This window comes from Thermochaetoides thermophila, assembly GCF_000221225.1.
Source record: "Thermochaetoides thermophila DSM 1495 unplaced genomic scaffold scf7180000011822, whole genome shotgun sequence".
NCBI classification, from domain to species: domain Eukaryota; kingdom Fungi; phylum Ascomycota; class Sordariomycetes; order Sordariales; family Chaetomiaceae; genus Thermochaetoides; species Thermochaetoides thermophila.
This window is the reverse complement of record NW_006383038.1, coordinates 562,994-590,948: the sequence shown is the minus strand read 5'-3', so window position 1 is coordinate 590,948 and position 27,955 is coordinate 562,994. Positions and strand designations below refer to the sequence as shown.

Sequence of the window (27,955 nt, the reverse complement as noted above, 5' to 3'; positions counted from 1 at the left end):
TTCAAGCTGTGAACTCAAGCTCGTTGAACCGGATCTTTGCAACCATGCGCAGAGAGGCGAAGGGGGATTTTCCCGATATTCAGCATCTTGTGTGTTAGGGTTCGGTCTTTACACAGTAAAGTTCGTTGGATGCCACAGTTTCTTAAGGTCAGCGAGAAGTTCCTATCTGAAGTAAATCAAGGAAATTGACCCCGTCGCTCACTTATATACAGCAGATTTTGGTTGGTTGAGATGCATCATAGAGAATATTTGTAAGCAGTATAATGAATATGCAACTGGCAAATGTACTGTGCCAACTGTAGTAGGATGGCCAAGTTATTGAGTTTTTTAAGGGTTCATTTCAAGCTTGAAAGTTAATGTAACGGGTGACTTGGTCTGGTGCAGACAGGGATCGACAATGGGTCAAATGGGTTAGATGATGGCCACTGACGATGTGGAGTGCACAGCGAAGTCAATTACTACGCGTAATAATCTTTCTTGATCCTCAGTGTCCTTGTGTTGGGGAGAGGAAAACTCGAGGAATGTTTTATCGTGTCTGAGTAGCTCCCCTTTTAAAATCCCTTTGCCCTTGCGAGTACCTCGCGGTCTCATGCAACTTTCAGGGGTTCCCTTCAGCGTGGCAAGGTTATCTAACTCATTCTTGCCGCCCCATCATATTTCCTGGGCTCTACCAATCAGATATGCCTTTGCCCTTCTCAGCTCTTGTGTCACTGGTGTTCTATATGTTGACTGTCAAGGCTATTTCTTCTCCTTGGACTGCCATATACATGTGACAGTTAACATAATTTATATAGGTGGTAGCTCGAGTAGTCCTTGAGCTAGTGAGAATAAATGATGCACTATGTTAAGTTTTTAAACATTCGTTCAACAGCTTAAAGCCTTCACTAAGATTATGTTAAAATCTCTCCTAGCACTCCATGGTATAGTTCAACTCTTATTTAATTATAGCGTTGTTTCAGAGGCATTGACCCTTAACACCCAAGGATGTTGACGCTCAACGGTCTGTACCGTCGAGGAAGGAGTAAACGAAGCTACAATGGGTATAAGATATAGATAGATTTCAGGCAGGCCCATCTGGCCGAAAGAAGCCTCCCAGTCAGCAATACAAACAGCTGTCTGCTCAACTGGTGATCAGAGATCATTCTGACTGTGTGAGAAGTCCTGTCTCTTAGGTCCAGCGGGCTGGCACCTCTCGAACCCATCTCAGCAGGTCTGTCTGGATCATCACACCACCAGTTGGGCACGCACAATTGTTTGCATTGCTGACTAGGAAGTTTTTCGTCCCTTTCTTTCAACGAGGAATCTATCGACCTTATATATTCAGGATCCTTCCTTATTGTTTCTACCAGAGGACTTTCAGTCCTTCATCAAGAACCCCCTGTTATCTATTGCCATTTCGGGCCCGAGTGAGCAGCGTCTTGTTTGGTCCCATGTGCGTGATCCTACTTTTCTTGCCGGTATCCCTTGTTGGTTGTGACATCACATGTCATTGCAAGAATCGCGACATTTGCGCTACACTTCGTGATTGGCCTATTTCCATAGCCCATTGGGGGTCCACTATTGGTCGCTTCCTTCTGCCCAGTGGCTTCCGCATTGGTACCATTTCCAGCTGTAACACTACTATTTCAAGAACTTATAGAAAAAAAATCAGTCTTCAGAAACGATTTCAGTTTCAATAATTAAAGAGAGTCCTCTTAATTCTGATTGAGTGTTTTTTTTACCAGGATGGTAGATGTTTTGGTCGTAAACTACAGCTGTGGAAAGGGAGTTTTATAAACCTCTCTGTCATAAATCTTGCGCTAACAAGTAAACAAGGGTTGAATTGTGCCAACCTATATAGGAGGTAGAAGCGTGAGTGTGGTGGGGCGCAGTGGGGTCACTCCATATCGTTATCTTATCTCCCTATATGTGTGCCAATATACGACTTTCGGCATCCTCGATAATTCAAGAACATTTAACACAAGAAAACCGTGCAAAACTAGACACTGTCAATCCCCAGGCCGGATACCCATGGTTCAGTATATATTCACACCTTGGCGCAACCGCGCCGAGCTCCTCGCTGTTCGCGCACAGTTTTACCCAGAACATACCTCAAAAACACACTTGAAGAAGCATCATCAATCAACATTTCAAGACGACGAGCACATCCGCTCCGAGAAGCAAAAAGCAGTCGCCCGCGTATCCATGTGGATGCAGCGCGGCGGCTGTCCTCACATGGTCGAGTCGACTGCGCTTCTGGTCGCTGCAATTCTGAGCGACGAGGCCCAGGGCTCGGGTGCCGCGGGGGGGTATGCCGTGCGCGCGGCGTACTCTGCAGCCTTTAGCCGGTTTGCCTCTCTTTTTTTCCTAGTTATTCAAGTATAGGATTGCTGACAAGTGCCCAGATTCGTCACTGGTCTGCTGGATTCTCATCAGGACAAGCAGCGCAAGCAGTCTATGTATGACGTAGCCAAAGCGGTTGGGTTACCAGCTGCTTTTGTTGAGCTGAGGCATCAGGCTACGCATGAGCAGTTGCCAAGTTTGACGAGGTTAAGGTCGGCTGCACGCAGGGCGCTAGAATGGATTTGGTGGTATTACTGGAAGGGACTGGGCCCCGTGGATATGGTCCAGCGGGGTGTGAACGGGAAAGGGGTTGCGGGGGTAGGGGACACAAGTGAGAGTGAGGAGAAAGATGTGGGGGAGGAAGGTGGTGATGCTGCCGCTAGGTGTCGCGAGGGGGTAGTGCGACTTCTGGAGAGTGACGTGCGGGTTGGAGGGGAAGCCATTAATGGACCTGGGAAAGAGGAGCTATTGGCTGAGTTTGGTGAAGCATTGGTTCTGACAACATTAGATGCTGCTGCGGGGAACACGCGCGATGTTGGGGTGTTGCGGCGGGCAATCGGGCTGATGAGAGAGATTGTGAACGGAGGGGATGAAGATTGCATGCAACTTGAGAACGGAAAGGGCAATAGGGATGTTGAAAAGCTCAAAGAGGAGTTGAAGAAAGGGTGGGAGGAAATTAAAAGGTTAGCGCAAGAGAAAGAGGACAGCGGGGACGACCAGACTGAGGACGAAGATGTGGATATGGAAGCTGAAGAGGAGGATAAGAAGGAACAGCAGTCGGGCTGGGTGCTGTATGATGAAAAGGAGTGGGTGCCCAAGCCAATAGGCATTGTCTAACCTTGTAAGAACAAGACTTTGATCTTAATAGTAATTTTCAGCTATCCTCAATGCCTGCCTCTGCCTTTCGTGATGGCTCAAGGTGGGCACGTGACTGTGGAGAATGTCCAGAACACAATAGAATAAGCGTCCAATGATAACGTCACATCAGAATGTCATGCAGGACGCGCTGTAACTGGAATTTGCGGCTGCCGAGGCCCGGGCTCTGTTATACTCGCATTGTACGTATTGCGTGTTCCGTACCTGTCTCGGACTTAACAATAGGGGAAACTTTCGCTCTCCAGTCTCTGTCCTTTAGCTTTCCATAATCACCGTCCATGAGTTTCTTAGCTGCTGCTCGGCGGCTCTTCCAACCAAACACTAGTTGCTTCTCTGCAATTGTATGTCAATCCACAGACCGTTGAGTTTGAGGCTAGATTAGCCTGACTATTGCGTCTCGAAAAGCTGGCTGCCACTCGCAAAATGCACATCCGGTCGATTCCCATGTGTATGTCCTTGAGTGTATTACAGGATGAGAACGACTATAAGACCTGCTGACAAGTACAGGGACGGGTAGTAGTGACAACTACGCCTACCTTGTCGTTGATGATAAGTCCAAGGAGGCCGTTGTCATTGATCCAGCTCATCCTGCTGAGTGAGTCTCTCATTCACTTCATGGAAGCCAAGCTTTTTCCAACTAATACTTCAACAGGGTCGCCCCTGTTCTGAAGCAGGCCATTCGTGAGGATTCTGTCAAGCTCACAGCCATCATTAACACGCATCAGTTCGTCTCCTTATTTGTTTCTCGTTGGAGTTCAACAACTAATGTACTCAATCAGTCATTGGGACCATGCTGGTGGTAACAAGAAACTTGTATGCTCCCCTCCTCTACTCAAACTACCTTCTCCCTCTGTGGCGCTGACAGTTCCATTGCCAGCTTCATGAGCTGGGCCTCGCCCTCGAGATCATTGGTGGGAAAGACTGCGAGGGTGTGACGCGGACACCCGCTCATGGAGAGACTTTCAACATTGGCAGCATTGCCGTGAAGGCCTTGCACACACCATGCCACACGCAGGACAGCATCTGCTGGTTTATGCAAGACGGTGATGAGAAGGTCGTTTTCACTGGGGACACGCTGTTCCACGGAGGTGGGTTTTCCCATAATCCTTGGAGAGGGGGCAGCTGAGTAAGACCGAGATCTGACAAATGTGTAAGGTTGCGGCAAATTCTTTGAGGGCACCGGTGAGGAGATGCACCGCGCCCTGAATGTCACGCTGGCGTCTCTGCCAGATGATACTCGCGTTTTCGTGAGTCATGTCCCCAGATGCTCTGTAATAGTCTACATATCTGACTTGACATCAGCCTGGCCACGAATACACCAAATCCAACGTCCGCTTCTGCTTGTCGGTTCTTCAGAGCGAGGCAGTGAAGGCACTGGAGAAGTTTGCCAATGAGCACAGCCAAACGCAGGGCAAATTTACCATTGGTGATGAGAAGAAGCACAATGTGTTCATGCGACCACAGGTAAGAAGGCTTGGAGACAACTCGCCTATGCAGTTGGAGATCGTGCTAACAAGTGCCACAGGACCCTAAGATCCAAAAGGCGACCGGTGAGACTGACCCCGTCAAGGTTGTCACTAAGCTGCGTGAGATGAAGAACAACTTCAAGTGAGTGGCCTTAGAAAGGACAGATGTCTCGTCTTATATAGAGGCATGTGGTTGATGGGTGGTAGGGAGGGAGTCATGAAATCGAACCTCTGAACGAAGTTGAGGTCGCTGCATCAGATACGGACTTGACGATGACGAAAATGACAACAAGTTTGTACAATAGGCATCTTGAATTACTCTATCAACATAGGCTATCCTGAAACGAAATGTCTCCGCGCGGTGATTCCAATGGACTCTGATGGCTCGCTTGGAAATGAAACCGCGGATGCGCCTGTAGTGGCACGTGGGGTTTTGTTCTTGCTTCATCGTCCACACTCGCACGCCCTGGGAAATGCCGGCGACAAGCTCTAGCAAATGCTGAAGCGTCGAATCCAGTCCAGACACCGGTTGGTAGCCAGCTCCGGTCACGCCCGACCTACCTTTGCTGCGTGCTGCCTAAGAGAATAAACACAACAACGCTCTATCGTTGAGAGCTATCACAATCAAGGAGACGCGAGAGTGGGCGTGGCGGTGCTGATTACAACCTGCGTTCGAAGGTGTGTTGGAGTTCTGAGTCAAGTTCCTGTGTTTGATCAGGAAAAAGAGAAGAAAAGTTTACCAGCGACGCCGGCAGAAGATTTTATGCCGAGCCCTGGACCCATCTAGTGAATGGGGCCTGTCACGTGATCAGGCGAGTCCTGCGACGCGGGTGCCCCGCCAATGTATCATAACGGGCTCGTCCAACTCCATACCGCTCACCATTCTATCTTGTCGCATGTCGCTTCACGCGATGCGATTGCGCTGTCATTTTGCGCCACGCTGCGAAACCACACAGAGGCAGGAACGCACAAGAGTTCGAGAACAGAGAATATGGTGAGCCTTCTAGGCGATTCGTTTTTGACAAGCGCTCAATGTCAGGACGCAAACCCCACTTACACGTCTCGCAGCCTCCGAAACGCCGCGCAGCCGCTAGCTCAATAGGCGCTCCCATGGCACGCCCATCCAAACTTGCCAAAGAACTAGGCCTGACTGCGCAACAAGAATCCGAAATCCGCGAGGCATTCAGCCTATTTGCCGAGCCTTACCCCGGCGAAAAAGAAGGAGTCATAACTATCCCTGATGTCCGGCGCGCATTAATGTATGATCCATCGCTTTTCAACCACCCTCCTTTTCCGGACAGATTCATGCTAACTGAGCTTCTCCCTCAGCGCTCTCGGCATCCCTCCTTCTTCTCCAGCCCAATGGGCTGAATTCACCTCCGCAATTGACCCCAACGGCGACGGCTTCACGACCTACTCTTCCTTCTTGGAGCTCTGCGCAATCCAGTTCCACCACCGGCCCGATGACGACGAAGACGCCGACGAAGCGCACCAAGCCGAGCTCGACGAAGCATACAGCCTGTTCACAGGGGGTAACCCAAATGCTCGCGCGATCACGTTAGACGACTTGAGACGGGTCGCAAGACTTTTGAGGCTAGACGAGGCGTCGAGAGAGAAGAAGCATCATTTGCAGCAGGGGTTGGAAGGGAACAGGGGGAAGGATGACGATGGGGTGGTGACGGAGGAACTGCTGAGGGATATGATACTGGAGGCGAATGGAGGCGCAGGTGTTGAAGAGGGAGTCAGGAAGGAGGAGTTCGATGCCGTCTTGAGAAGAGCAGGGGTTTGGAGGTAGGGCTCGCGCCCCTGGAAAATTCGGTATTGAGTGAGGTGCGGATTGGGGATGATGTTCTCGAAAAAAAAAAAGCGAGGGGCTTCGTACTAGTTCTGTTTACGGTCTATGGCATGGGTTGGCGTACTGGTATTTCGAATTTTACGGGTCGGGATTGTACATGACGGGTCTGGTGTTAACATGGCTGTGGTTATTGTGTTTTGGTTCGATTCACAGAATACATATACCTCACTTTGAGGGATTAGAGGACGAGCTTGCGCTTAGGGGCTTGGAGTCATTCGAGGCATTCTTACTACTTGGGACACTGGCATGCACAATACGACGAACTCAAGCAACAACGCATTTCTTGACTTAAGTGGTTGACATTCAGCTAGCTATATAGCGATGATGCCTACTCTGCTAGGCGTAATATGCACTGCCTCTGATGAATGCAAATCATGGCTCATATCAACACGTTTAAGACCATACCTCAAAGGCCTGCCAAAATTCACGGCCCAAGCATATGGCGCATACAAAACAAAAGCGAAATATCCAACCAACTCCGTACCCATTAAAACCTAGACTACTACGCTCCGTTCGCCCCGTCAGCTTTCTCCTCTTGCTGTTGCTCTTGCTGCTCCTGCTTGCTAGCCTTTTCCTGGGCTTCCTTTTCGGCCGCAGCCTTCGCCTCAGCCGCTTCCCTCGCGCGTTGAGAGTCAATCACCGCCTGAAGCTCAGGTGGAGCTTTGAAGCCAGCATGATCGGCATGGCGTTTGTAGAAGTAGTTGTCTGGGCGCGGACGAAGCTCTGGGGGCAGCTCTTCTAGCACACACTGCAGCATGTTGTCAATCGACTTTTTGCGCGACGAGTCACGGTGCCAGATGGAGATCAGGTGGGAATTGAAGCGCACTGACAGACCAACTCCGCAGATTTGGTCGCCTGAGAGTCGCCAGGTTAGCCTCTTGAATCATCAACGCGAGAGTATCAGCGCGAAACCTACCCTCTTCCAACACGCTCTGCAACTTTTCTCCTACCGCCAACAATTGCACGCGCGTCCACACATCCGGGCCGATGCTCTTCGGCACGCGGAAGGTCCACGCACCGCCCAACACATTCCGGCGATCCTCCCACACAGGCCGGAAGCCCGCCTTAAACAGATAGATGCTCTCACGCATCTTGATCTGGTCAATCGGCGTGTTGTTGTGGTACCGCCAGAAGTCCTGCACGCTCTCAATCCGGCCTGGCAGCTGCTCCAGATGCGCTGTGTACTCGCCGCTCGACTGCGTTTGCTGCCCTCCGGGTCCCGATTGCTGCTGCTGCTGCTGCTGCTGCTGGTTGTCCCGCTGCCGGTCGAACCAAACGTGCCAGTAGTGCTGGGTCGGCAACGGGCGCATAGCCTTCAGGAAGTTGCGCTTCGCATCGTCACGCTGCTCGGCAGGGGATGCAACGCTCGGTGAGTTGGCGTCGGTGCTTTGCGACAGGCCCGAGAGGCCGCGCGTGAAGAGTGTTGGACGCATTGACATCTTTGATTGCGCGTTGCTATACGGGATACTCTATATGGTACTTAATATATATTTGGCTGACGTCGTATGATGCGGCGCTGTGACGGGTGTTCCTGTCCGCGAACACACGAAGGTGGGGCAGAGGGCTGGTAACACGGGAGACTCGGAGGGTCGGCGGCGGCGACGAGGACGAGAAGAAGAGAGGCACACGGGCGATTGTTGGATGACCCGAAAGCTTTAATCGAGTAGTTGGCCACGGGGGATATCACGTTACCGTTGGCGGCCAGGGTGTCCAATGTGACGGTTGAACCCGGCTGTCGATCAGGATCTGGGCTTGTTTCAATGGCCAGGGTAAGTGAGATAGGATTACGCAGGAACTAGCCAGGGGCAATGGCGATCCGAATGACACTTCAAGCCGCCGAGAACGACACACAAAGAGGCACACGGGCACTGCGCGTTACGTCTCTAGGGGAATAGGGGGAGCCTCGAGATCTAGGGGTTGGGATGGTCGAATGAAGTGGACGAGCACGAATCGAGGGGTTGGCGGATGGGCCAAGGCGCGCGTGGGGAGCCTGGAGCGTGACGCCGGCAGCTGCGCACCGCCACTGGACAGCAGCCAAGACGCCAGGATGGTGTGCTTGGTCTCCTTACTGACTGGTTCGTTGACTGGCCGTTGCGCACAGCAAAGGGGCTTCCGTTCGGCAATAGCCCCATTGGAGAAACTGCCATTTCGAAATAAGCGCGTGGATCCAATCGAGCCCCAATCTTTCAACAAAGCAAGCGAGTCTTGGGATCAAAAGCCAGCAGAGAGAGAGCAGAGAGGGGGGGATGAAAGGCTTCTGGGACCCTGACAGCTTCAAAGAGCCCCACCTGTCTACGCTCTAGCCGAACCTGCCAGGGTCCCACGCGCCAGCATCAGTGGGTCCCTCAATGGAGCTGAAACAGAATCGTGGGGCATATTGTCTGTTTCACAGTGGGCCGAACAGCTGGACAGCGGCGGGGCTACCCGCCTGCCGGTTCACGGTCCCGGTTCCAATCCACGGGCTTCGTCAGATCTGCTGCAGAACAGCAAGCACACAGCACCCGGAAATGCAGCAACGGCAGTCATGCGGATCGTCTCTTGTTTGGATGAACGGACTTGAGAAGTGGAATTTTCCTGTTAGCAGGTTAACCGCCCAGCTCTGAGGCATGACCACGTAGGCCGGAGTGATGTCACTGTCGTGTGCTGCAGCAACCGTTCCCCCCCCCCCCCCCAAGCCCTCCCTGCCCTCGCTACCCAGGCTTGAAGTGGAAGGCTTGCTTTTTGAACAGCTGGCGGCCTGCGACGTGGTCCGCTCTCCGGCCCTGCTTCTACCTTTACGCAGGAACCTGACGAGTTTGGCATTTTCAAGGCCACGACATTGGCATATTCATTGCTCGCAGAAAACTCCGTTGGAGAATTTTTTTCCAATGGTAATCATATTTGCACAATCTGCAGCTCTGAAAGCGTCACCGGATGCAGAGAAGAGTTTCGAAAATAATATTAAGTCGTCAGTAGCCGGAGGCCGGTCTGTCAGACTGGCCGCCCACCCTCCAAAACCTCATTGATGTTTCGTGTCAGGCTTTGTTGGCTCCCCTGATCATGACGCCCGCTTCCAGGTTGGGCTGCTCCTTGAACTCTGGCAACTTTGTTTCTCTGCCTAAGCGCGAAGAGCTGGGGCTGTGAAGCTTCCCGCAAGCACCGGGCTAGAGGCTGGAGTAATTTTACGTATCAGAACGGTAACTTCTACACGACCGATGAGGGCTCGGTGACATCTCGACAATTAACATCAAGCAAAATTTCCGGTCTCTGGAGTGCAATTGATCCGTAGATATATTCCAGAATTCTCATTTACAATTATGAATGATAGAGGTCGGTCCTTTTCGATCATCTCATTCTGGGCACTCGGATAGGCGGGAGATGCTTCTGACAAACACACCCAGTCGGTACCGTAAGTTACAGCCCAGTCGAAACAAGAGGCCGGCCCAAATTTGTCGGCCACCAGGGACTGCCCGCCCTTCTGAGACTGACCCTTTTGCCCTATTGCCCTCTGTGCCTTCTTCATTGTTCTATGATCTCGTCCAGTTGCACATTCAGAAAATGGCACAAAATCCAAAAATACACTTCACCCTGGATTCTGAATGGCCGGTGGATGCAAGGCCCAGTCCCGACCGGAATCCTGCAGAACAGACCATTTATGTCTTTCGATTCCCTCATAACCCACGCGGGCACCCGCCCTGATCGTCGTCATTCTATCGCACGAACCGACTATTCGGGCCCATTCCCGATCACACTTATCGCATACTGCAGACTGATTGTCCACACGCCCCGCGCCAGTCCTGGTGTTTTGATTATCCCTGGCCGTCTCCGCTGTCCACGACAGCACCCGAGCAGCTTCTGAGTTGGCGTTGGGCATTGTCCTCTACATCCCAAGGCACACTCAGCACCAAATAGGTATGAACGATCTTATTGCGACCTCATATGCTGCTACCTCTTACTATCTCTCCTTCTCGATAAATTCCTCGTTGTCGTTCCCTCGACAAAGCTGGTTCTCTCGGATTTCCTTCCAAATTCCCCAATCCAACACATCGTGTCCCACAGTCTCTACAAATAATTTTGCTTCTTTGTTTTTTTTGCTATCCATCTGTTCGTTGTGACAACCACAATGCCTTACGTTGCTCCGAATGAGGGGCGGGCTATCGAGGTTCTCGATGGCCGCCGGATCGTGGTCAAGTGTTCCCGCCCGGCCGTGCCCATCCGTTCAACCTCTTCAGAGTCGCTCCCGCGATCCAGAAAACACGGCCAAACAGCCATGCTGCGTCAGGCCGTGGAACTCGCCCTCCACTACTTCAACGAAGGTGTTGAAGAGACGATGCCGGAGCTGGTCAGCAGAGCTAGGCTCTGGGCCGACCGGTACTTCAAGGGGCTGGCCTACGCGAGGAAGTCCCCGCTTGGCCTTCTGAAGATGTTCCCCAGCCTCTTCGATCTCGAACTCAACCGTACGTGGTTTTATTTTGAGATTATTTTTTAGCGAATAAAAGCTAACTATCTGTAGCATGCGCTCGGCTCAGCAGAGCTGCTGCGCCAGCTCAATATTTCGAACCAGAGGGCGTCAGCCTACGCCTTGCGCGTAAGATGGAGCTTCGGGCCATGAACAGCGAACCATTTCCTGAGTACGTCGAGCCCACACTTGCGACGGAAGAGGAGCTCGATGAGATTTTCAATGCCCAAGCCCAACGGCCCCTTACTCAGCAAGCTGTGGGTGTCGAGGAGCTATACCAGACAGGCTTGATGGATGTCCTTCCCGAGTTTCTCAGTCAGCTGGCGCGCATCGATCTTGAGGCCAAGTCGCTCCTAGAAATCAACCCTCAACGGAGCCCTCAGCACGTGGTGGCTGCGCTTATGGCCCAGCGCCAGTACTGCGAGTTCCAGACATGCTCTGACGACGACGAGTACGCCACCGAGGCTTCCGAGAGCGTGTATAGCCAGACAGTCAGCGAAACTTGCGACGACAATGACGGCAACGAGAGCGATGCTACAACCTCCACCATGGCCAGCCTCCGCGCCCGCACCCTGAAGCGCAAGGCTGCTGCTGAGCCCGATGACGTTGCCCGCCCGCCGAACAAGGTCCGGATCCACGTCCCGAAGGTACCCTGCCAAACCATCTATTACTTCGACATGAAGCGCGGCAAGCTGGTATCACGCCCCAACCCGGCCGCGCAGACCCCTGACAACAACAGTGATGATCTGGCAGTTCGGCCGTCTTCGCCAAACCACATCCCGCCTACCTCCTCGTCCCCAACTAGCTCTCCCGAGTCGAGCTTCCCATCCTCGCCTCGCCAAACCCCTTCTCCTGAGTTCAACGGATACCCCGACTGGCCCGCCATCCCCCGCGAGGTCCCGCGCAAACGTGGCCGAGTCATTATTCGCATCAAGCGCACGACTTCCGGTAGCTCTCGGGCTTCTACCAGGGAATCTCCCCGCGGCGAGAAGATCATCACTTTTCACGTTGCCCGCCGACCGTGCTACTCTCAACCTACGTCCTCCCCGCCGTCTTCAGGCCCGAACACTGTTCTGTCGAGGGTCGCTTCTCCACCTGCTTTGTCCTACCCCCCGGTCCCTAGTCCGCCGAGGATTGTCGTCAAGCCAAGGTCTCGGACTCCACCTAGGATGGACAGCATTAGTACTATGACGGACGAGTTTAGCGACAGCGTTGGTGGTGTTAGTATCGTTGTCAGCCGTCGTAATAGTGAGTTCGATAACTTTGAGAGGGAGCACTATGCGGCCTTGACTGTGCCCGACCGTTCGGGGTCAGTGTCGTCCTCGGTTGCTTCAGCTCCTGAGCTTTCGTCGCATGGTGATGGCCGCTCTACGAAGAGGAGGTGTGTCCGGATTAGGGTTGTGCAGCATGGGGGCATGAGACAAAAGGCTGCTTCGTCGCCGGCGGGATTTTGAATATTTATCAGGAAGATGGAACAGAGAAACGGGCATCAATGAGTGAAAGGTCATTGATCTTGTTATTTGTATGGAGTTCTGGGAGTGACAGGTGTCACATTGGCTTTCTATACAGGAATATTCTGGTTTTCCAAGGTCTTACATGGGAATATACGTTTGCAGCTGGTTGCAGATGCTAAATTTCTGGCTTTTTTCTTTTCCCATGTTTTTTTTTGGACATCAGGTGTTTTGTTTTTAGTTTAACGGTGCCGGATACCCAATACATAGTTCGAGGTCGCCTATGATTAAAATGTTCTAACATACACCACGATATGTGTACTGATCTTCGCTGAAGGTTGTCTTTCGAGTTACTCTCCAATATTACTGGATTGTTATGTAAGCAACTTAATAGTTGGTAACATCATTAATGGTCTTCAATCTTCTTTTACCTGGCTGCTGGTGTCACTACAGGAGTTCAAGGAAGTCCAATTACTTTCTTATAATAGGATGTTTTGTATGTGGGGCCACCTTGTGCTGACGCTTCACCGAATAAATCAATCCAGTTCACTTCGAAAATTCATCTCCCTTTACTTTTACCTCTATGGGATCAATCTTCGTAGTTGTTGCCGTTGAACTAGTTCTGGCCCATTGACACTGGCTTCCTTGGTTTTAATTAGCCTGACTCTGACCTACTGTGTTTTGGTCCACCTGGCCCCTGGTTCCATACAGGGCGGTTTGCCCTACACCAATCGCGCACTAAAGGGGTAGTCCATATATACTGGCACCCGCACCCTCTTCTTTATTGATCACAACCAAGAGCACTACAATGGATAGTTCTTCGTTCTTCGTGCCTTCGTCTTGTTGTATTATTCACATTCCTATATTAACATGATCTGAGGAAACGAGATTATGTTTTATTGATGTGTTCTCAAGATATCGCCCGATCTGAAAGCTTGGTCATGACGACTCTGGTACCAACCATCATCTGTTATTGACTTGCTCCTATCGCTATCGGCATTAAGCCTCTTTATGTTGTCACTCGATGAGAACCAACAACGCTGGTGATGATAGTCATTGTCTTTGCCATTAGCCAACCAATACTGAGCATCGGTGAATGTGAGATTCGCAGCAGAGTACGACCAAGTTTGAATGCACTATTTCACCATGCTGGCTTCTTGTCAACTACCTATTCTATGTTTACGTATCTTTTGGAATTTCTGAGTTTGAACATGAAGCTTACCAAGGACCCTGTTGGTATAGACTGCTCCTTTTAGTTACAGGGGTCTAAGCACATGTTGAGACCCAAGAGTTCTGTTTGCTGATTAGTAGTACTATCTATCAATTCGTGCTCACTGCCACAACTATAGAATTCCCAGTGGCCACTTTGGCATCATTAAGAATTGACATTACAGTGTATCTCTTCGCATCAGTTGTGCAGAATATAGGTACTGTCTTCTCAATGCTCTTGTATTTCCCCTACTTACTACAGCAAAACATAGCATCCAAGGTTCATAAAGAAGATGGTGGTCCAATATTCCCATTTGCGCTTGCTTCTCTAGATTAATTTTACCCTTTCCGATAGGGGCTTTCAAGGGTTGTTGGCAGCAGCAATACTGAAGAGTTCGAATACTCACCGTCAGTTGTCCAGCGGTTCGGGCAGCGACCATGGAGACACGGAAAAGAACTGTCGTTAGATCTACAGCGTACGTGCTTTTACGGTCATTGCGATTAGCACATTTGCAGTACATCCAAGGTTTGCCATCGTAACAACCGTAGGAGAGACCCCATCCATCCTATTTAACGCTCTCCGTTGTTATTACGGTGGAGCAAGGCTTTCTTCTTCGATGTACCAGCAACCAGTTTGGCGTTGAGACAGATGATGATGATCTCAGTATCCCAGTGACTGCATTTGCATTAATGGCTGTTAAGATGACACTCGTACGCAAGGGGCAATATTGTAAGATTGTCAGGGATTTGAGCCATTAGAAAGCCCACCGAATATCTGGGAGTCGAGTAGTATCCACCAAAAGGAGATGTTATCATGGCAATTGGCTTTGCTGGTAAATCTGAAGATGGGAATGAGAGACAGACGTGAATCGTAATACATGCAGCTAGGCATATATAGCTAAGAAAACATTGTTGGAAGCAGCCATAAGTACTCTTCTCCCTATTATGTTGGTGGGAGTACAAGTTTTAACTATACCAACCAAATGATGAGGGAAAATAAAAAAGGTTTTACCGTTCACAAAGACACTTTCATGGCTCTGAAGCATTTCTTGGGCTTTAGTCTCATGGGTAACTCAAAGGATCAAATACTACCTATGGTAGTGAGGTATAGTCCATACAAAAAGAGAACCACCCCCACCCCAAGCCATCCCTCAATACCCTCCGCCCAACTCCGTACAGAAAACTAGCGACCAGAAACCACAACAGAAACACACACAGAAATCAAAGTACAGTACCAAACAATAGCCGCAACACTTTCCTCCGTCAATACCTTAAAAGAAAAACAGAACTGAAGGAGTTTCTACCACCCAACAATATCCGTGTCCATGCTTTGTAAACATATTCCATCATGCCGTCATGTTGTCATCCCACCATCATTGCTCGCATGGCTATCCAGCGTGGCAGCGATCATTGTAGCCCCGAGTGATCCTACGCACCATGACATCTCCCGTACAGGTGTAACCTCCCGAGACCCACACTCCAAAACAGGAAACAAGTAAACAAACACCCCTGAGTTGGGATTGCACCCCACTCAAACGATATTTTTCCTGCCCCTCGCCGTCAACCAAGGCCTGGGCCGATTGAGAAGTTCGCTAATTCGCTCATCAAGCGCAGCTACCTCCCACCAGTTGGGGGTTCTATCCTCAGAGGCATCCTTCTCCTGACAAGCATCCTCGCTGTCGCTATGCGAGGACGGCGGTGGAGTGGGCTGACTCATCAAGAACCGCGACTTGTCATCGCCAATCTTGCGCCGGAACAAGTCGAGATCCCTCAGGAGTCCTTGCATGCGCTCCTGCATGTCATGCGCACCGTTCTCTGGCTCATAGTCTTCCGCATACTCGCCCGCCGGCGAGCCTGGCTCTCCCGAGGCGTACCCATCGTCTTCGACTTCCTCCGTTCCTTCTGCAGCCTCTTTGTTCTTATTATTCTGCTCTTCGTTTTGCACGCCACCGGCCGGCACTCTGATCGGATTCTTCAACGCCTCAACGGCCAACCGCAAATGCATCCGCAACGCCTCATTCTCCGTCTGTAAGCTCCGAATCTTCCCCTCGGCCACCAGTGTCCTTTCCTCCATCAACTCCTGCAAGTTTCTCACCCTGGCCTGGTACTCTTCCAGCTTCTCTTCCGCTTCGCGCGAATCCTTCTCGAACCGCCGTCTACTATCCCCGACAATCAGCTGCAACTGCCGTATCTCCTCGGCCATGGCTGCAATCTGGGCGTCTCGCTGCGCGCTGCTGATGTTCTCGCGCTGGTTGACGACGGCGCGCGTGCGGATGCGCTTCGCTTGGTCGGCGTAGCGTAGCGTGGAGAGGGTTTCTTCGTAGTCGGAGGGGGAGATGCAGGCGATCATGGCTGTTTTGGAGTTGCCTCCGAGAGAGTCTTTGAGCAGCCAAGTGAGGATGCTGTCGCGGTAGGGGACGACTTTGTCGCGATGGCCGTGGCGGGAGCGCTTGGGGTCGGCAAGGGCTGCGATCACGCGACCGAGGGTTGTAAGGGATTTGTTGATGTTGGAGCCTTCACGGAGACGCTGGCCTGTGGCCTCGGTAGCTTTGGCCCGTTCGGAGCCAGCAAGGTCAACCAGACGGATGCGACTGCTTCGCTCGGTGGTCTCATCTGTTTCTAGGTCGTGATGTATTTGTTTCAGCATGATGGTGAAGACGGCGTGGCTGCGGCTACTGGTGTCGTTCATCTTGGTTGAGGCAGTCGTGCGGTTGGCGTCACCCATGCGCATGTAGCGCAGAATCTCGTCCAGGCTGCGGACAGGGACTTCAGTCAGGTCTTTTACGTAGGGTCCTTCGGTTGGTGACTCGCGAATCTTGAGATAATACGGGGGCTGGCCGGGGACGACGGGAACCAGTAGGTCGCGGACATGCTCGTTGTACACCTCGAAGTAGGATACCCGAACATGATAGGTGACATTTGGCGATTCCTGGCTGGCAACAGCAATGCGCTGGAAGAGATCCTCGCAAGTTCGGGGAATCAGACCTGGGTTTTCGGGGGTGCCCATCATGGTGTAGGATTTGCCCGAGCCGGTCTGGCCATAGGCGAAGATGCAGGTGTGGTAGCCTTCGAAGTTGTGATCCAGGAACTCCTCGCCCAAACAGTCATAGATATCTTCCTGCGTGGCATAGCGCGGGTCGGCGGGGTTGTGGCTCCAGAAGGACTTGTCGAAGGTAAATGACTTGTTCTCAATCACTTTGCGCGAGTGTGCTCGCACGTTTGCTGGGTCATAACCATTCGGCGGTTTCAGTGTTGTTCGGTTGGTGACGGGATCCATCTCAACGAGGCATTCGGCGCCGCGCTCGATTTCTGTCGAATTGTCAGTACCATCGCCATTGTCATTGATCCAAGATGATGAGGAGCATACCCCGTGGCAAAAATGCCCTCACCCTCACCACAACCTTCACGTTGCCGCCAATACTCGAAGGAAGAGTGCCATCGAGCGAGCGCAGCGGCGCGCTGCTCGCGGTGGAGCGAACAGGAGGAGCATGCATGGGCCTCGACGATGAAGCCGACGAAGCAGCCCGCGACCCGCCGCCATCAGAGTAGTGATAGCTATGGCGGGCCGCGTAGGGCAGGCAGCCTGCGTTGTTCGGCATCAGGCGCGGGTAAGGCGAGATGCCAATCAAGGTCTCATTGATGTCGTTAACCACGTCGCGGAAGCGCAGCTGGTGGTTGCTGTACATGGGACGGGGAAGATCCAATTCTCAGAAGACAGCCATGGAAAAGTAGTGGAGTTGTCGCGTGGGTGGTAGTTGCGGAAGTGGGTTGGTGGGTTCTGGTTGGACCAGTCGTGGCTCGTTGCTTGCTTTGATTGGTGTCGGCGCGGCCTTGCAATTGTTTACATTTGTCGAGCGGCTGCAGTTGCCAGGGTGAGCGGATGGCGGAACAGGGGTTGTGCAGGCAGCGTCAGGGTTGCCCCACCCCGCGACGGGAGCGCTAAGATCGGCAAGTGGAGCGCGGGGATGTAGGTCCCACCGAAATGCGAAGCTTTGACGCACACCCCTCACCTCAAAACATCAGCATCGGGCCGCTGACGTTCAAGAGGTTCTTATAAATAGTCTATGGACACTCTGCTGTGAAATGATCAAAACTGAGTTCCATCATCCTTGTCATTTCGCCCCAGGAATAGGACGATTAAGAGTTTCTGGGTCCAAACAATCGTGGGAACTACTCGGCAAAAACCTCTGCCCTTCAGGTGACACTAGAAAGCAAACACAAGCCTCTTGTTGGACAGTTTTAATGTTGTGAAAGGTAAATGGATGTCTATTTCCGAGACACTTTTCAGGCGCTTCGTACGAAATCCAACGTACCTCTTCAACATCAAACGTCTTATTTATGCTTATTCTGCCTACTCCATACTGAACGCCCATTCCCCGTAGTTAACCCTAACCCTGCTTTAATTATCCGGGTATCATCTCCCAGCTTCCCTCTACACCCCCTTTACTACTTCGATCAAGTCTTCAAAAATCGGCCCTTAACGAACAAATTTTGAGTCTTACAGGCACATCAAATCCTTCATTCACAACCCCTTTGTCAACAACCTCCCCACCTGCCCCACAACTTCATCCACACCATCTCCAAACTTCCCTTCCTTCCCCTTGACAACCTCCCCGGCCTCCAACGCCCTTACGCAATCCGCCACCGCCCCGTCCACATCACACTTATACACCAACCACCCCAGCGCACGCACCATCCCCTCAAGTGCCTCACCAGACTTTTCCTCATTCCTAATCCCCTCAACCACAGCCGCGGCTAACTCGAGCTGTTCCCCCTCAGGCAATCCCTCATACGGTCGTGAGGTGGTATTGGACGAAGGGGAGATGTGCAAGTTTTGGTTCGCCAATGCAAGGTTATACAACAAGCTCGCAGCCGCGACGCGGGCTCGGGAGTGGGACGTGTCGAGGAGGGACGTGGTCAGGAGCTGAGTGATGCCCGAGAGGAGGTTGGGCGAGGAAAGGATGTGGGGGGGGTAGAGAGGGGAGGAGAAGAGGTTTGCGACGAACTGAAGGGTGACAAGACGGAGGGGGTAAGAGGAGGGAGATTCCGGGTCGGTAGTGTTGACGTGGGTTAGGATCGAGGAGATGGTGGTGTGGGATGAGGGGGTTTCTTCCTCGGCGAGGAGACCGCTGACGCGAGGGTCGGAGAGAGCAGCGCGGAGGAGGTCAATTAGTGGGAAGAGGTTGTCTGCGGGGAGGGAGGACAGAGAGTTTCGTAGAAGTGTGGTGAATGCGGCCAGATTGGGTAATGGCGCTTCGGCTGGGCCTTGGGATGCTCGGGATTCGAGAAAGTGGATGAGAGCCTTCACGGCTGGGTCCGATGCAGCATTGCCAAGTTTAGAGAGAACTTTATCCAAGGGAGGTGTCTTTGAGAAGATGACAGGCTTGTTGCTTCCTGGGTTGGAGAACATATGCAGACCGAGCTTCTCATGTGGGTGCGGCGGCCATGCCATCTGCACCAGAAGTTGAACATTTCCGCGTAGAGCAGCCGGATCGGCTCCAGACCAGCGATTCTCCTGCTTTCCTTTGAGAAAGGTTATAAAGGTTGGTGTTGCCGTAATGGCGTATCGGGCACCAACGTCAAAAGCCTGCGAAACATCGATTTTGATCAGGGCGCCTTTCGCACCGATCTCGGCCGCTAGGGAATCATACAGAGGGTAAAGCAACTTGCAAGGGGGGCAGGTCGCGCTGGTAAAGAAGACCACAGCACACGAGCTCTGGTATTTCGCCAGCAGGTCGTCGAGCTGAGATAGGCTGGAGACATTGTGTACCTTGCCAGGATGGTGGTGTAGCTCGGATTGAGGTCTGACTGAGCTGCCGGGGGTCTGTTGCTGGATGCCGAGAATGCCTCCTCGTTGCTGTTTAGTTGCCCGGACTTGCTCGTTCAGCATGGGCATGATCATCTGCCCGAGGGGGGACTCTCTGGACGAGGTGAATAAGCCGGCTTCAAGATGGGCTCGGGCGGTTTTAGGGGAACTCACAGCACGGCCTGTGGCATATTGATGATGTGCTCAGGGATGCCCTTTCCCAAGAGGAACATGGCAAAGTCGTTGGAGAAGTTGTTGCAGTTGTGCCGGAAGAGATCATAAGCCTGAGAGCGTGAGTGAGGAATGATCTTGGTACACTTCAAGAGTTGGGCACCAACCTCAACGGTATAGATCTCACGGAGGGAATCAAGATACTCTTCTATGACGTCCATTGGCACTTCTCACGTTAGAAAGAATATCCATGGCGCTGTTTTGTTTGCGAACATACACTCCGTCTTCCCCAGATACATCCTCTGGAGGGGTTGCCCAAGATGGGAGGTCCCCGGAACGATATCGACGATATTGCCGTCGTATACGTACTCCCGTCCTTGGAGTTCGATGGATGTGTGATAGATAGCGTCCAACTGAAATCCGAGCAGATCTATCGACATCTGGCGGGCCAGACCTCTGGAGAGGTCGTATATCAGGAGATGGACGTCCATGCTCAAGTCTTAAGTCTGATTTGATCTCTAAAGCCTGAAAGGAGATGCGCCGCTGGGAAGATACCGATAGGATTTTTTTTGTCGTTATAAGGTTTAAAGTCAAGCTAGGTAGTGTAAGCTGCTATTATGAGTCCAGGTGAATTCTCAACTTGTACAAATTTGTAGCGCGTAGGTTGTTGAAAATGGGATGTTGGGTTCCTCAGACCTCAAACTCACATGAAAGAAACAGGTAGAAAGAATGACAAGCCAAGGGAACTTGGTACGGTAATCTGTATCTTACACTGTCGCGATTGCTGCTTTTGCTACATAGTATACTTTTGGCGCTTACACGGTGTTTACCAAGCCTCTAGGGGCAGAAGTGTGTTATCCAACCAATTGGAATGTCGCCTATCGATAAGAGACGGTCCCTTACGTCACTTACGCACTGTTTCAGGCTGCAGCCGTTACGCGCGACGCGTCCGCTTGTCCACGAGCCTCGGGCTCAAAGCTCAATCACCTTCTCTGGGTCATATCCCTCCGCGTGGCCAAAGTACCCTTTTTGGTTGGTGACCAGCCTCAGTGGAGGCACTTTCTCTCCGAATACCTTCAAAAACGCAAACTTGTCTCGTTTGACCATCACATCACAGTTATAGTGCGTGTGCCCAAACGCCCAAACCTTGACCTTCGGCGACCGGAAGCATATCTCGTCCCTCAGATCCGTCGCGAACGCAGTTGAGATATCACTCCCCTTGTGCCTGGCATCAATAGTTCGCTCGTCGACTGAGGGGTTCCAGTGCGTTGCAATCATGATGTCTACATCTTCCTGCTCCAGCTCTTGCACCTGCGCGTTCAGCCATTCCACATCCCGCTGGTGCGCCGCGTTGTGCTGGTCCAAATCCCAGTTGCGGATGTACTTGAAGTCGTTGAGTTTGGAGCCAACTGCTTTGCGGTTTCTCTCTGGGACGTGAGAGAACAGGCTGCAACCGAGAATGACAACCTTTGAGTCTGGCACTCTGAAAACAGTGCGATCGAGCAGGACAAAGGTGCCTAGGGAATCGTCCTTCGCGACGTCGTCTTCAAAGGCCCGCAAAGTCTCTAGCGTCTCAGGCCAGCTGTAATGATACGGCTCATGGTTTCCGGGAACGAGGAGCACAGCGCGGAATTGCCGGAGATGATTGGTGAGAAAGGCAAGATAGTCGCCTTTGTGTTTGGGGATGTTGCCGATGTCGCCTAGGAGGATGAGGTATGGCGCTTTTGGGGGGATGGTTAAGGTGTGGTAACTTCTGGTGGCCTCTAGGTGGATGTCGGAGTGGATTTGGAAGAACATTGGTGACTGGCTTGATAGACTGAAAATCACTCAGATACTGCGTACTCGACGGATGAGAACGTTGACACGAGTGTCGGAGAAGAGAACTCAAGCCATTTTCGAGCTAGAAGCCTATCCTACAGGCCAGCTGTAAGTTACCGCAAAGGTAGAAAATTACCGTCCCTGTCCAGATCTCCGGGAGGGCCCGGCCCTTTAGCAGAACTGGATCGGTACACATGTTTCACGCATTTCATTGGATGAAACGTGGCTGTCAAGCAGGGGTGCGACAGGGGCCAGCAAGTCCATGCAGGTCTTCCACTGCCATTTTGTGTCTCCAATTTTGGGTTCTCCCCCCCCCCCCCTTTTACCTTCGATTTCGCAGCAGCCCTGGTGCCCGGCTCAACGCCCTTGAGAATCGTACACTTTTTTTCTGCTTTCCCAGCTGCTAATGGCGTCGTTCGACACTCGCTGAAACGTCCACACATCCTCCTAAATCTCGGCCAGTTCGCCACCTGATATGTACGACTCAGGTCTCGCCTCGGTATCGTAACTTAAGACAGCTCCATCTCCCGCTCTCCTTCTCCTATGCGACGAACGTCGGTATCCCAGCCGACGAAACAAAAGCCTATCACCGCCCACGATCCCCACGAGAAGCCTGCCCGCTACTCCCCCAGTAACCCGAAGAAACCGACCTTGTTGGTCAAGATGCAGTCCGCCTGGGGCTCCCAATCGCAACGCGCCCGTTACTTCAAGACGGGCGCCATTGTCTTTGTTCTCTTCATTCTCTTCTACTACCTCTCCCCGTCCGGCGTCGACCTTGCGAACCCCAACAGCCACGCCAGCGGCCAGCCTGGCCAGAAGCCCGTTGACCCCGCCCTCGGTACTGAAAAGTGCACGCGCGCCTACTCCAAGGACAAGCCGCTCATCCAATATGTGCTCATGATCGACGCCGGCAGCACCGGCTCTCGTATCCACGTCTACAAGTTCAACAATTGCGGTCCCGCCCCTGAGCTCGAAGCTGAGGTGCTGTTCAAGCAGACTGCCAAGATTGAGGGCCAGAGCAGCGGTCTCAGCGCCTACAAGGACGATCCTGAAGCCGCTGCCCGTAGCTTGGACCAGCTCCTGGACGAGGCCGTCAAGGTCGTGCCCGAAAAACTGCAGGGCTGCAGCCCGATCGCGGTAAAGGCCACGGCCGGCCTGCGGCTCATCGGCCCCGAGAAGTCCCAGAAGATCCTCGAGGCGGTCCGCAACCGTCTTGAGACGAAGTACCCCTTCCCCGTTGTCTCTCGTGAAGAGAACGGCGTAGCGATCATGGACGGCTCGGACGAGGGTGTGTATGCCTGGATCACGACCAACTACCTGCTCGGAAAGATTGGCGGCCCCGACCCAGACGAAACAGCCGCAGTGTTCGATCTTGGCGGCGGCTCTACTCAAATCGTCTTCCAGCCCAGCTTCGAGGGCCTCAAGTCCGGCGGCATGCCCGACAAGCTCGCCGACGGTGACCACAAGTACGAGCTCGACTTCGGCGGCCGCAAGTTCACGCTCTACCAGCACTCCCACCTGGGCTACGGCCTGATGTCCGCCCGCGAAGCTATCCTGGCCACTCTCCTCGCCGACCTGCACGAAGCGCACAAGGCCTCCGGCTCGACGGAGTGGATCCACAAGCAGCCCATTGTCAACCCATGCTACAGTGCCGGCATGTCTAAGGTGGCCAAGGTGCCCATCCCCTCAGACCATCCCCTCGCTGCGCTCGCGACCAACGGCAAGCTGGAAGTTAACATGACCGGCCCGGAGGTTGGCGCCCCGGCACAATGCCGTAGCCTTGCCGAGCGTATTCTCAAGAAAGATGCTCCCTGCACGCTGACGCCATGCTCTTTCAATGGCGTGCACCAGCCAAGCATCGCGAAAACCTTCGCCCGCGAGCCAGTGTACTTCCTGTCGTACTTCTACGACAGGACCCAGCCGCTCGGCATGCCGTCGTCCTTTACCCTGCGGGAGATGGCAGACCTGGCAGCGCGAGTGTGCGGTGGCAAGAAGGAGTGGGATGTTTTCACTAGCATTCCAGGCGCCATGGAGGAGCTGAGCGATAGGCCGGAGCATTGTATGGATTTGAACTTCATGGTCGCGTTGACGCATACTGGGTATGAGATGCCGATTGATAGAGAGGTGAGAATCGCGAAGCAGATTAAGGGAAATGAGCTTGGGTGGTGCTTGGGGGCAAGGTGAGCTTCTTTCTTCCTCGGAATTTGCCATTGGGGATTCGGTGCTAACTGTTTCACAGCTTGCCGCTTCTGTCTAAGGGATCGGGTTGGCAGTGCAAGGTGAAGGAGATTCATTAAGTCACGAAAGTCAAAAACATCCAGTCCGGCCCAGGAGACCGCGGCCGGGAAAGTAAGCGAGAGATGGATAGAATCAGCATTGGCGTTACAAGAGGGACGAAGGATTTTAAGTGTTTTCATGGCATAATTGATCGTTACTGTACCGGCGGGGAACAGCCTTGGGATCAAGAAGGTATGGCCTGGCAGAAACAATGGACGGTTTGGTTCATCGGGGCACTATTGAGATAGTCTTGTAATAATCCCGGATGGGTTTTCGGTTTCTGCTCTGCGCCATTTCAAGCCTTGTACCATATTCGGTACTGCTTGTGGGAACCGGATATTTTTGGGCCGTAGTGTTGTAGGCTTCCACAAATGCTCTGTCATCCGCGGTATGCCTACCCGTCCTATTACAATTACCCAAGGTATACAACTCCAGATGATACCAAAGCTCTATGCATATCATCCAAAGAAACTTATTCACATCAACCCCCATCTACACCCCTCAAGCCTGATCTCTCTCCTTCGACCCTCCGTCGCCCGTGTCCCATTATTAATCCCCCTCCCCTTTACCCAGGGACCCCAACAACCCCCAAAACCTCTTCCAACACCCCTTCCACAGTCCACCCCGCCATAGCCTCCCTCACGGCCTCCAAATCCCCTCCCCACTGCACGCTTCTCTCCCCCTCCGGCTCGCTCACCAGCCCAAGCCGATGTAAATACACCTTCCTCACCGCCATCGCCACCAACGAGGGCGTGACATAATCTATCCCATGTAATGCCGCCAGCGAACGAGACAACTGTTCAAGATGTCGTGTCGCGGTGGGCGAAACCCCGCCTGCTACGGCGCGGTGAGTTCGCAGGAAGGTGATTATGTTGTGAGTGTAGCGCAGGACGGCGGGGGAGATATAGGCTGCTGTGGAAGCCAAGGAGAGCTGAGAGATGTCGGTTGGGGTGAGTAACGGGGTAGGTGATGAGGCTTCGGGGTCAGAGCTGGGCGTGAGCAGAGAGGGGTGTCGTTGGAGAGGAGGAGGGAGGTTGGTGCTGGAGACGGTGCTGATCATGCTGCTATTGGAGCGGCTGAGCCAGCGGCGGCGAGAGCTTTGCCGGCTTGCAGCTTGATCAGGGCCTTGTTGGTTTTGGGTTGAGGAATGAGAGGGATGTTTGACCAGCACGCTGGTTGTCGATAAGGAAGATATGCTTCTGCCGTCAGCGTCATTATTGTCACCATTATTACTAGCGTCGTCATTCCTGATTCCGTCTTCATCTAACTCCCCCTCGAGATGAGGGAACCCATCCTCATCTGGGTCGTGCCAGTGCCCAATGTAGAAGAAATCGTTTAGATGCGGCGTCACGCGTGCCTCACCGCCGCTATTGGCGCCTACGAGGGCGATGAAGAGGAATTGTTTAGGTGCGGTCTGAACACTGGTCCGAGTGAAAATGCGCCGTGTCCGTAGAAGTTCCAATGCTTGAATCTGCACTACCCTCGGGGTCAAATGCAGGTTTTTCGCCAAAATGATGTTGGCAATGCGTGGAGGCTGGGATGCACTCATCACAGGAGGACTCATCGACGGGTTATGTCGCGGTGAGGAGCTTACTCCGGCGGAGAGGAAGTATCCTCCTCCTCCTCCTCCTCCCTCCCTCCCTCCCTCCCTCCCTCCTGCTGCTGCTGCTGCTGCTGCTGCTGCTGCTGCTGATGAGGATGGGCCAGCTGTCGACGACGTTTGTCCCTGATGCTCATAGTGCCTTGGACGGTAAGGAGAAACGGATAGCGTATTGACCGACGGCGAGGACGCTGGACAGGGAACCAGCAAGCCAGTGGCAAACTCATCGAGAGTCATGTGCTTGTGACAAGAAATGATGGAGGCTGTTAGGCCAAAGGTTTTGGAAGCGACAAGGGAAAGCTCGGCAGCGAGGTCGTCGATGCTTGAGGGGTGGGTGCTGATGAGGCAGTGCTCGCGGGCGATGAGGCAAAGAAGAGTTGCCAGCTCGAGGTCGGTAAGCGTGTGTACTTTGGCAAGAATGTCGTCCATTGTGAAAGTGCCGCATCGATTAAATCAGCTACCTATGTCCTGTATGCCCTGTATACCTTGTAGAACTACCGCCGATGTCTCTGTGCCCTCCGCCTATTCCTGCAAGTAGAGACAGGTCTAACGATGCCATGAAGAATGGACTGCTCTGCCAGGCTGCTAGTCAGATGGAATTACCACAAGTGTCAGTCCACTAGTGAACAGCTCCTGGCAGCAAGTCAGCGTCAGCTGGACATGGTCGTTGTCCGCTTGCAGGTTTTTCCAGTCGGCGTAAGGTTGTTGTAGCGGAGCTATGTCATGTCGATGCTTGTTTCTCGTATTTATAAACTGCCAGTCGGTGCCAAATGGATTTCGACTTTAGGTCTCACTATAACACCAGCAATAATGTATACCCAGACGATGTGGATGGAGATGGAAATGGTGTGCTGTGAATGTGGTTGCGGACGCAGACGCGTAGTGTTGCGGTGTTGCGGTTGTATGTCCACTGGTGATGCATCGATGGAGTCCATGAGTGGGTCGATGATGCAAGAGAAGAGTGGATCTACCTTATCGCTTGCTTGCCAGGGTCAAGTTTCAAGCAGGCCACCAATTTTCGTGAGGTGTGATTGGCTGAAACGCAATCAGGTGCCTGCTTTCAGTGCAGCGCAGCCAGTTGGGGGCGGATGAGGAGCCAGCGAGGAGCCAGTGAGAGAGGGTGCCTCGGGCCGTCGTCGTCACTCCCACCAGTGGTCTCCTGTGACCTGCTGCAATCCAAGGCCAGCCATCCATCAGCCATCAGCCATTCTGTCCGCCTTCTGCATCACCAGCCTCCGACCTGGCTTGCCTCTTCGACTCAACCTTCGGCCAAACCAAAACCGACTGCTGTTGTTCCGTCTCCCATTTGCCTTCTTCCTCTGCTGCTGCCGGTCACAGCGCCATTGTTTGGAACCGACACCGGATTTTTGTAAATTCTCAATACCTCCGCTCCAATCAACAAAGCCTATTCTCGTGATAGCGAATCCTGTTGTTTATCCCTCCCCATCACTCGTGCAGTGCAGTGCAGCCTCTCAGTCCGATCCCACAGCCATAGCAGACAATAGCCATGTCGTCCAGGAAGAAGGTGTTGCTGAAGGTGCGCATGGCTAGCAATACCCCGCTGCCCCTCTTTGATAAGGTCCGGGCATAGTGCTCACTGACTGGAACAGGTCATCATCCTTGGCGATAGTGGTGTCGGCAAGACGAGTTTGATGAACCAATATGTATGATTTCCGCCCAACGCCCAACCCATCCAACCATTTAAAGGATGCCATTTTTGACACAGCGCAGGTCAACAAGAAGTTCAGCGCTAGCTACAAGGCGACTATCGGCGCCGATTTCTTGACTCGGGAGGTCATGGTGGACGATCGCCAGGTGACAATGCAGGTGCGCGACCCTGGCAAACATTTTTGTTGTGAACTTTAAGCTGACGCCGAGTAGCTCTGGGACACAGCAGGTCAGGAACGCTTCCAGTCGCTCGGCGTGGCCTTCTACCGCGGCGCTGATTGCTGCGTGCTGGTTTTCGACGTCAACAATGCTAAGAGCTTTGATGCGCTCGACAGCTGGCGCGATGAGTTCCTGATCCAGGCTTCCCCTCGCGACCCTGAGAATTTCCCGTTTGTCGTGCTCGGCAACAAGATCGATGTTGAGGAAAGCAAGCGCGTCATTTCAACCAAGCGCGCCCAGACTTTTTGCCAGAGCAAGGGCGGCATCCCCTACTTTGAGACCAGCGCGAAGGAAGCGATTAATGTTGAGGAGGCTTTCCAAGGTGTGTACTCCTGCTTTGGGATGATGTTGTGCTTCTGCTGACCCATACAGTTATTGCGCGTAACGCACTCATGCAGGAAGAGTCAGAGGAGTTCAGTGGCGACTTCCAGGACCCAATTAACATTCACATCGAGAACGAACGGGATGGGTGCGCTTGCTGAGGTAGTGTGGGGGGGGGGGTCGATAAGAGCAGCTGAAGAGGGTTCCTTTTTTCCCATGATTTCTCGGTTTCACATCGGAGTTCTGCTTTGTATGATATCATTCATGCGGAGTGTCGCGTGGTGTTTATTGACGGGGCTTGGGCTACGGACCATCGTTGAGCACGTTGGTGTATGTGAATTGCTGGTTGTTTCCAAGGTTGACAGCATGGTTGGACTCACGAGCTGTGTCTTATACCAGTCATAATGGAGAATGAGATTTCACATATGTCAGCCTACTTGTCTCTCAAACTACTAGTC

At 52.7% G+C, this 27,955-nt stretch overlaps 9 protein-coding genes and 1 pseudogene across 10 annotated transcripts; 5 read left to right on the top strand and 5 right to left on the bottom strand.

Moving 5' to 3' along the window:
• Window positions 1–2,010: 2,010 nt before the first annotated feature.
• Window positions 2,011–3,159, top strand: CTHT_0066080 (uncharacterized protein; the record flags this gene model as incomplete). Its single annotated transcript, XM_006696843.1, has 2 exons — window positions 2,011–2,327; window positions 2,385–3,159. The coding sequence occupies 2 exons, from the start codon at window positions 2,011–2,013 to the stop codon at window positions 3,157–3,159; spliced, it is 1,092 nt and encodes a 363-aa protein (XP_006696906.1).
• A 462-nt stretch (window positions 3,160–3,621) lies between these two features.
• CTHT_0066070 (uncharacterized protein) lies at window positions 3,622–6,459 on the top strand (the record flags this gene model as incomplete). Its single annotated transcript, XM_006696842.1, has 10 exons — window positions 3,622–3,646; window positions 3,706–3,793; window positions 3,851–3,922; window positions 3,978–4,011; window positions 4,076–4,286; window positions 4,354–4,445; window positions 4,501–4,662; window positions 4,724–4,806; window positions 5,621–5,923; window positions 5,994–6,459. 10 exons carry the CDS (start codon window positions 3,622–3,624, stop codon window positions 6,457–6,459), a joined length of 1,536 nt encoding a protein of 511 aa, XP_006696905.1.
• A 562-nt stretch (window positions 6,460–7,021) lies between these two features.
• Window positions 7,022–7,958, bottom strand: CTHT_0066060 (putative translation initiation factor; the record flags this gene model as incomplete). The annotated part of the gene is made up of 2 exons (XM_006696841.1): window positions 7,022–7,374; window positions 7,436–7,958. 2 exons carry the CDS (start codon window positions 7,956–7,958, stop codon window positions 7,022–7,024), a joined length of 876 nt encoding a protein of 291 aa, XP_006696904.1.
• A 2,663-nt stretch (window positions 7,959–10,621) lies between these two features.
• On the top strand, window positions 10,622–12,411 carry CTHT_0066050 (uncharacterized protein; the record flags this gene model as incomplete). The annotated part of the gene is made up of 2 exons (XM_006696840.1): window positions 10,622–10,955; window positions 11,012–12,411. The coding sequence occupies 2 exons, from the start codon at window positions 10,622–10,624 to the stop codon at window positions 12,409–12,411; spliced, it is 1,734 nt and encodes a 577-aa protein (XP_006696903.1).
• Window positions 12,412–15,148: 2,737 nt separating this feature from the next.
• CTHT_0066040 (putative microtubule motor protein) lies at window positions 15,149–17,303 on the bottom strand (the record flags this gene model as incomplete). Its single annotated transcript, XM_006696839.1, has 2 exons — window positions 15,149–16,926; window positions 16,985–17,303. 2 exons carry the CDS (start codon window positions 17,301–17,303, stop codon window positions 15,149–15,151), a joined length of 2,097 nt encoding a protein of 698 aa, XP_006696902.1.
• An 836-nt stretch (window positions 17,304–18,139) lies between these two features.
• CTHT_0066030 lies at window positions 18,140–20,085 on the bottom strand (annotated as a pseudogene; the record flags this gene model as incomplete). Its single annotated transcript has 3 exons — window positions 18,140–19,538; window positions 19,598–19,802; window positions 19,872–20,085. Coding segments are annotated over 3 exons (1,818 nt in total).
• Window positions 20,086–20,566: 481 nt separating this feature from the next.
• CTHT_0066020 (uncharacterized protein) lies at window positions 20,567–21,391 on the bottom strand (the record flags this gene model as incomplete). The annotated part of the gene is made up of 1 exon (XM_006696838.1): window positions 20,567–21,391. The coding sequence occupies one exon, from the start codon at window positions 21,389–21,391 to the stop codon at window positions 20,567–20,569; it is 825 nt and encodes a 274-aa protein (XP_006696901.1).
• Window positions 21,392–21,955: 564 nt separating this feature from the next.
• Window positions 21,956–23,709, top strand: CTHT_0066010 (uncharacterized protein; the record flags this gene model as incomplete). The annotated part of the gene is made up of 2 exons (XM_006696837.1): window positions 21,956–23,592; window positions 23,652–23,709. 2 exons carry the CDS (start codon window positions 21,956–21,958, stop codon window positions 23,707–23,709), a joined length of 1,695 nt encoding a protein of 564 aa, XP_006696900.1.
• A 545-nt stretch (window positions 23,710–24,254) lies between these two features.
• CTHT_0066000 (uncharacterized protein) lies at window positions 24,255–25,718 on the bottom strand (the record flags this gene model as incomplete). The annotated part of the gene is made up of 1 exon (XM_006696836.1): window positions 24,255–25,718. The coding sequence occupies one exon, from the start codon at window positions 25,716–25,718 to the stop codon at window positions 24,255–24,257; it is 1,464 nt and encodes a 487-aa protein (XP_006696899.1).
• Window positions 25,719–26,796: 1,078 nt separating this feature from the next.
• On the top strand, window positions 26,797–27,658 carry CTHT_0065990 (rab small monomeric GTPase-like protein; the record flags this gene model as incomplete). The annotated part of the gene is made up of 5 exons (XM_006696835.1): window positions 26,797–26,826; window positions 26,900–26,953; window positions 27,021–27,116; window positions 27,171–27,498; window positions 27,549–27,658. 5 exons carry the CDS (start codon window positions 26,797–26,799, stop codon window positions 27,656–27,658), a joined length of 618 nt encoding a protein of 205 aa, XP_006696898.1.
• Window positions 27,659–27,955: the final 297 nt, after the last annotated feature.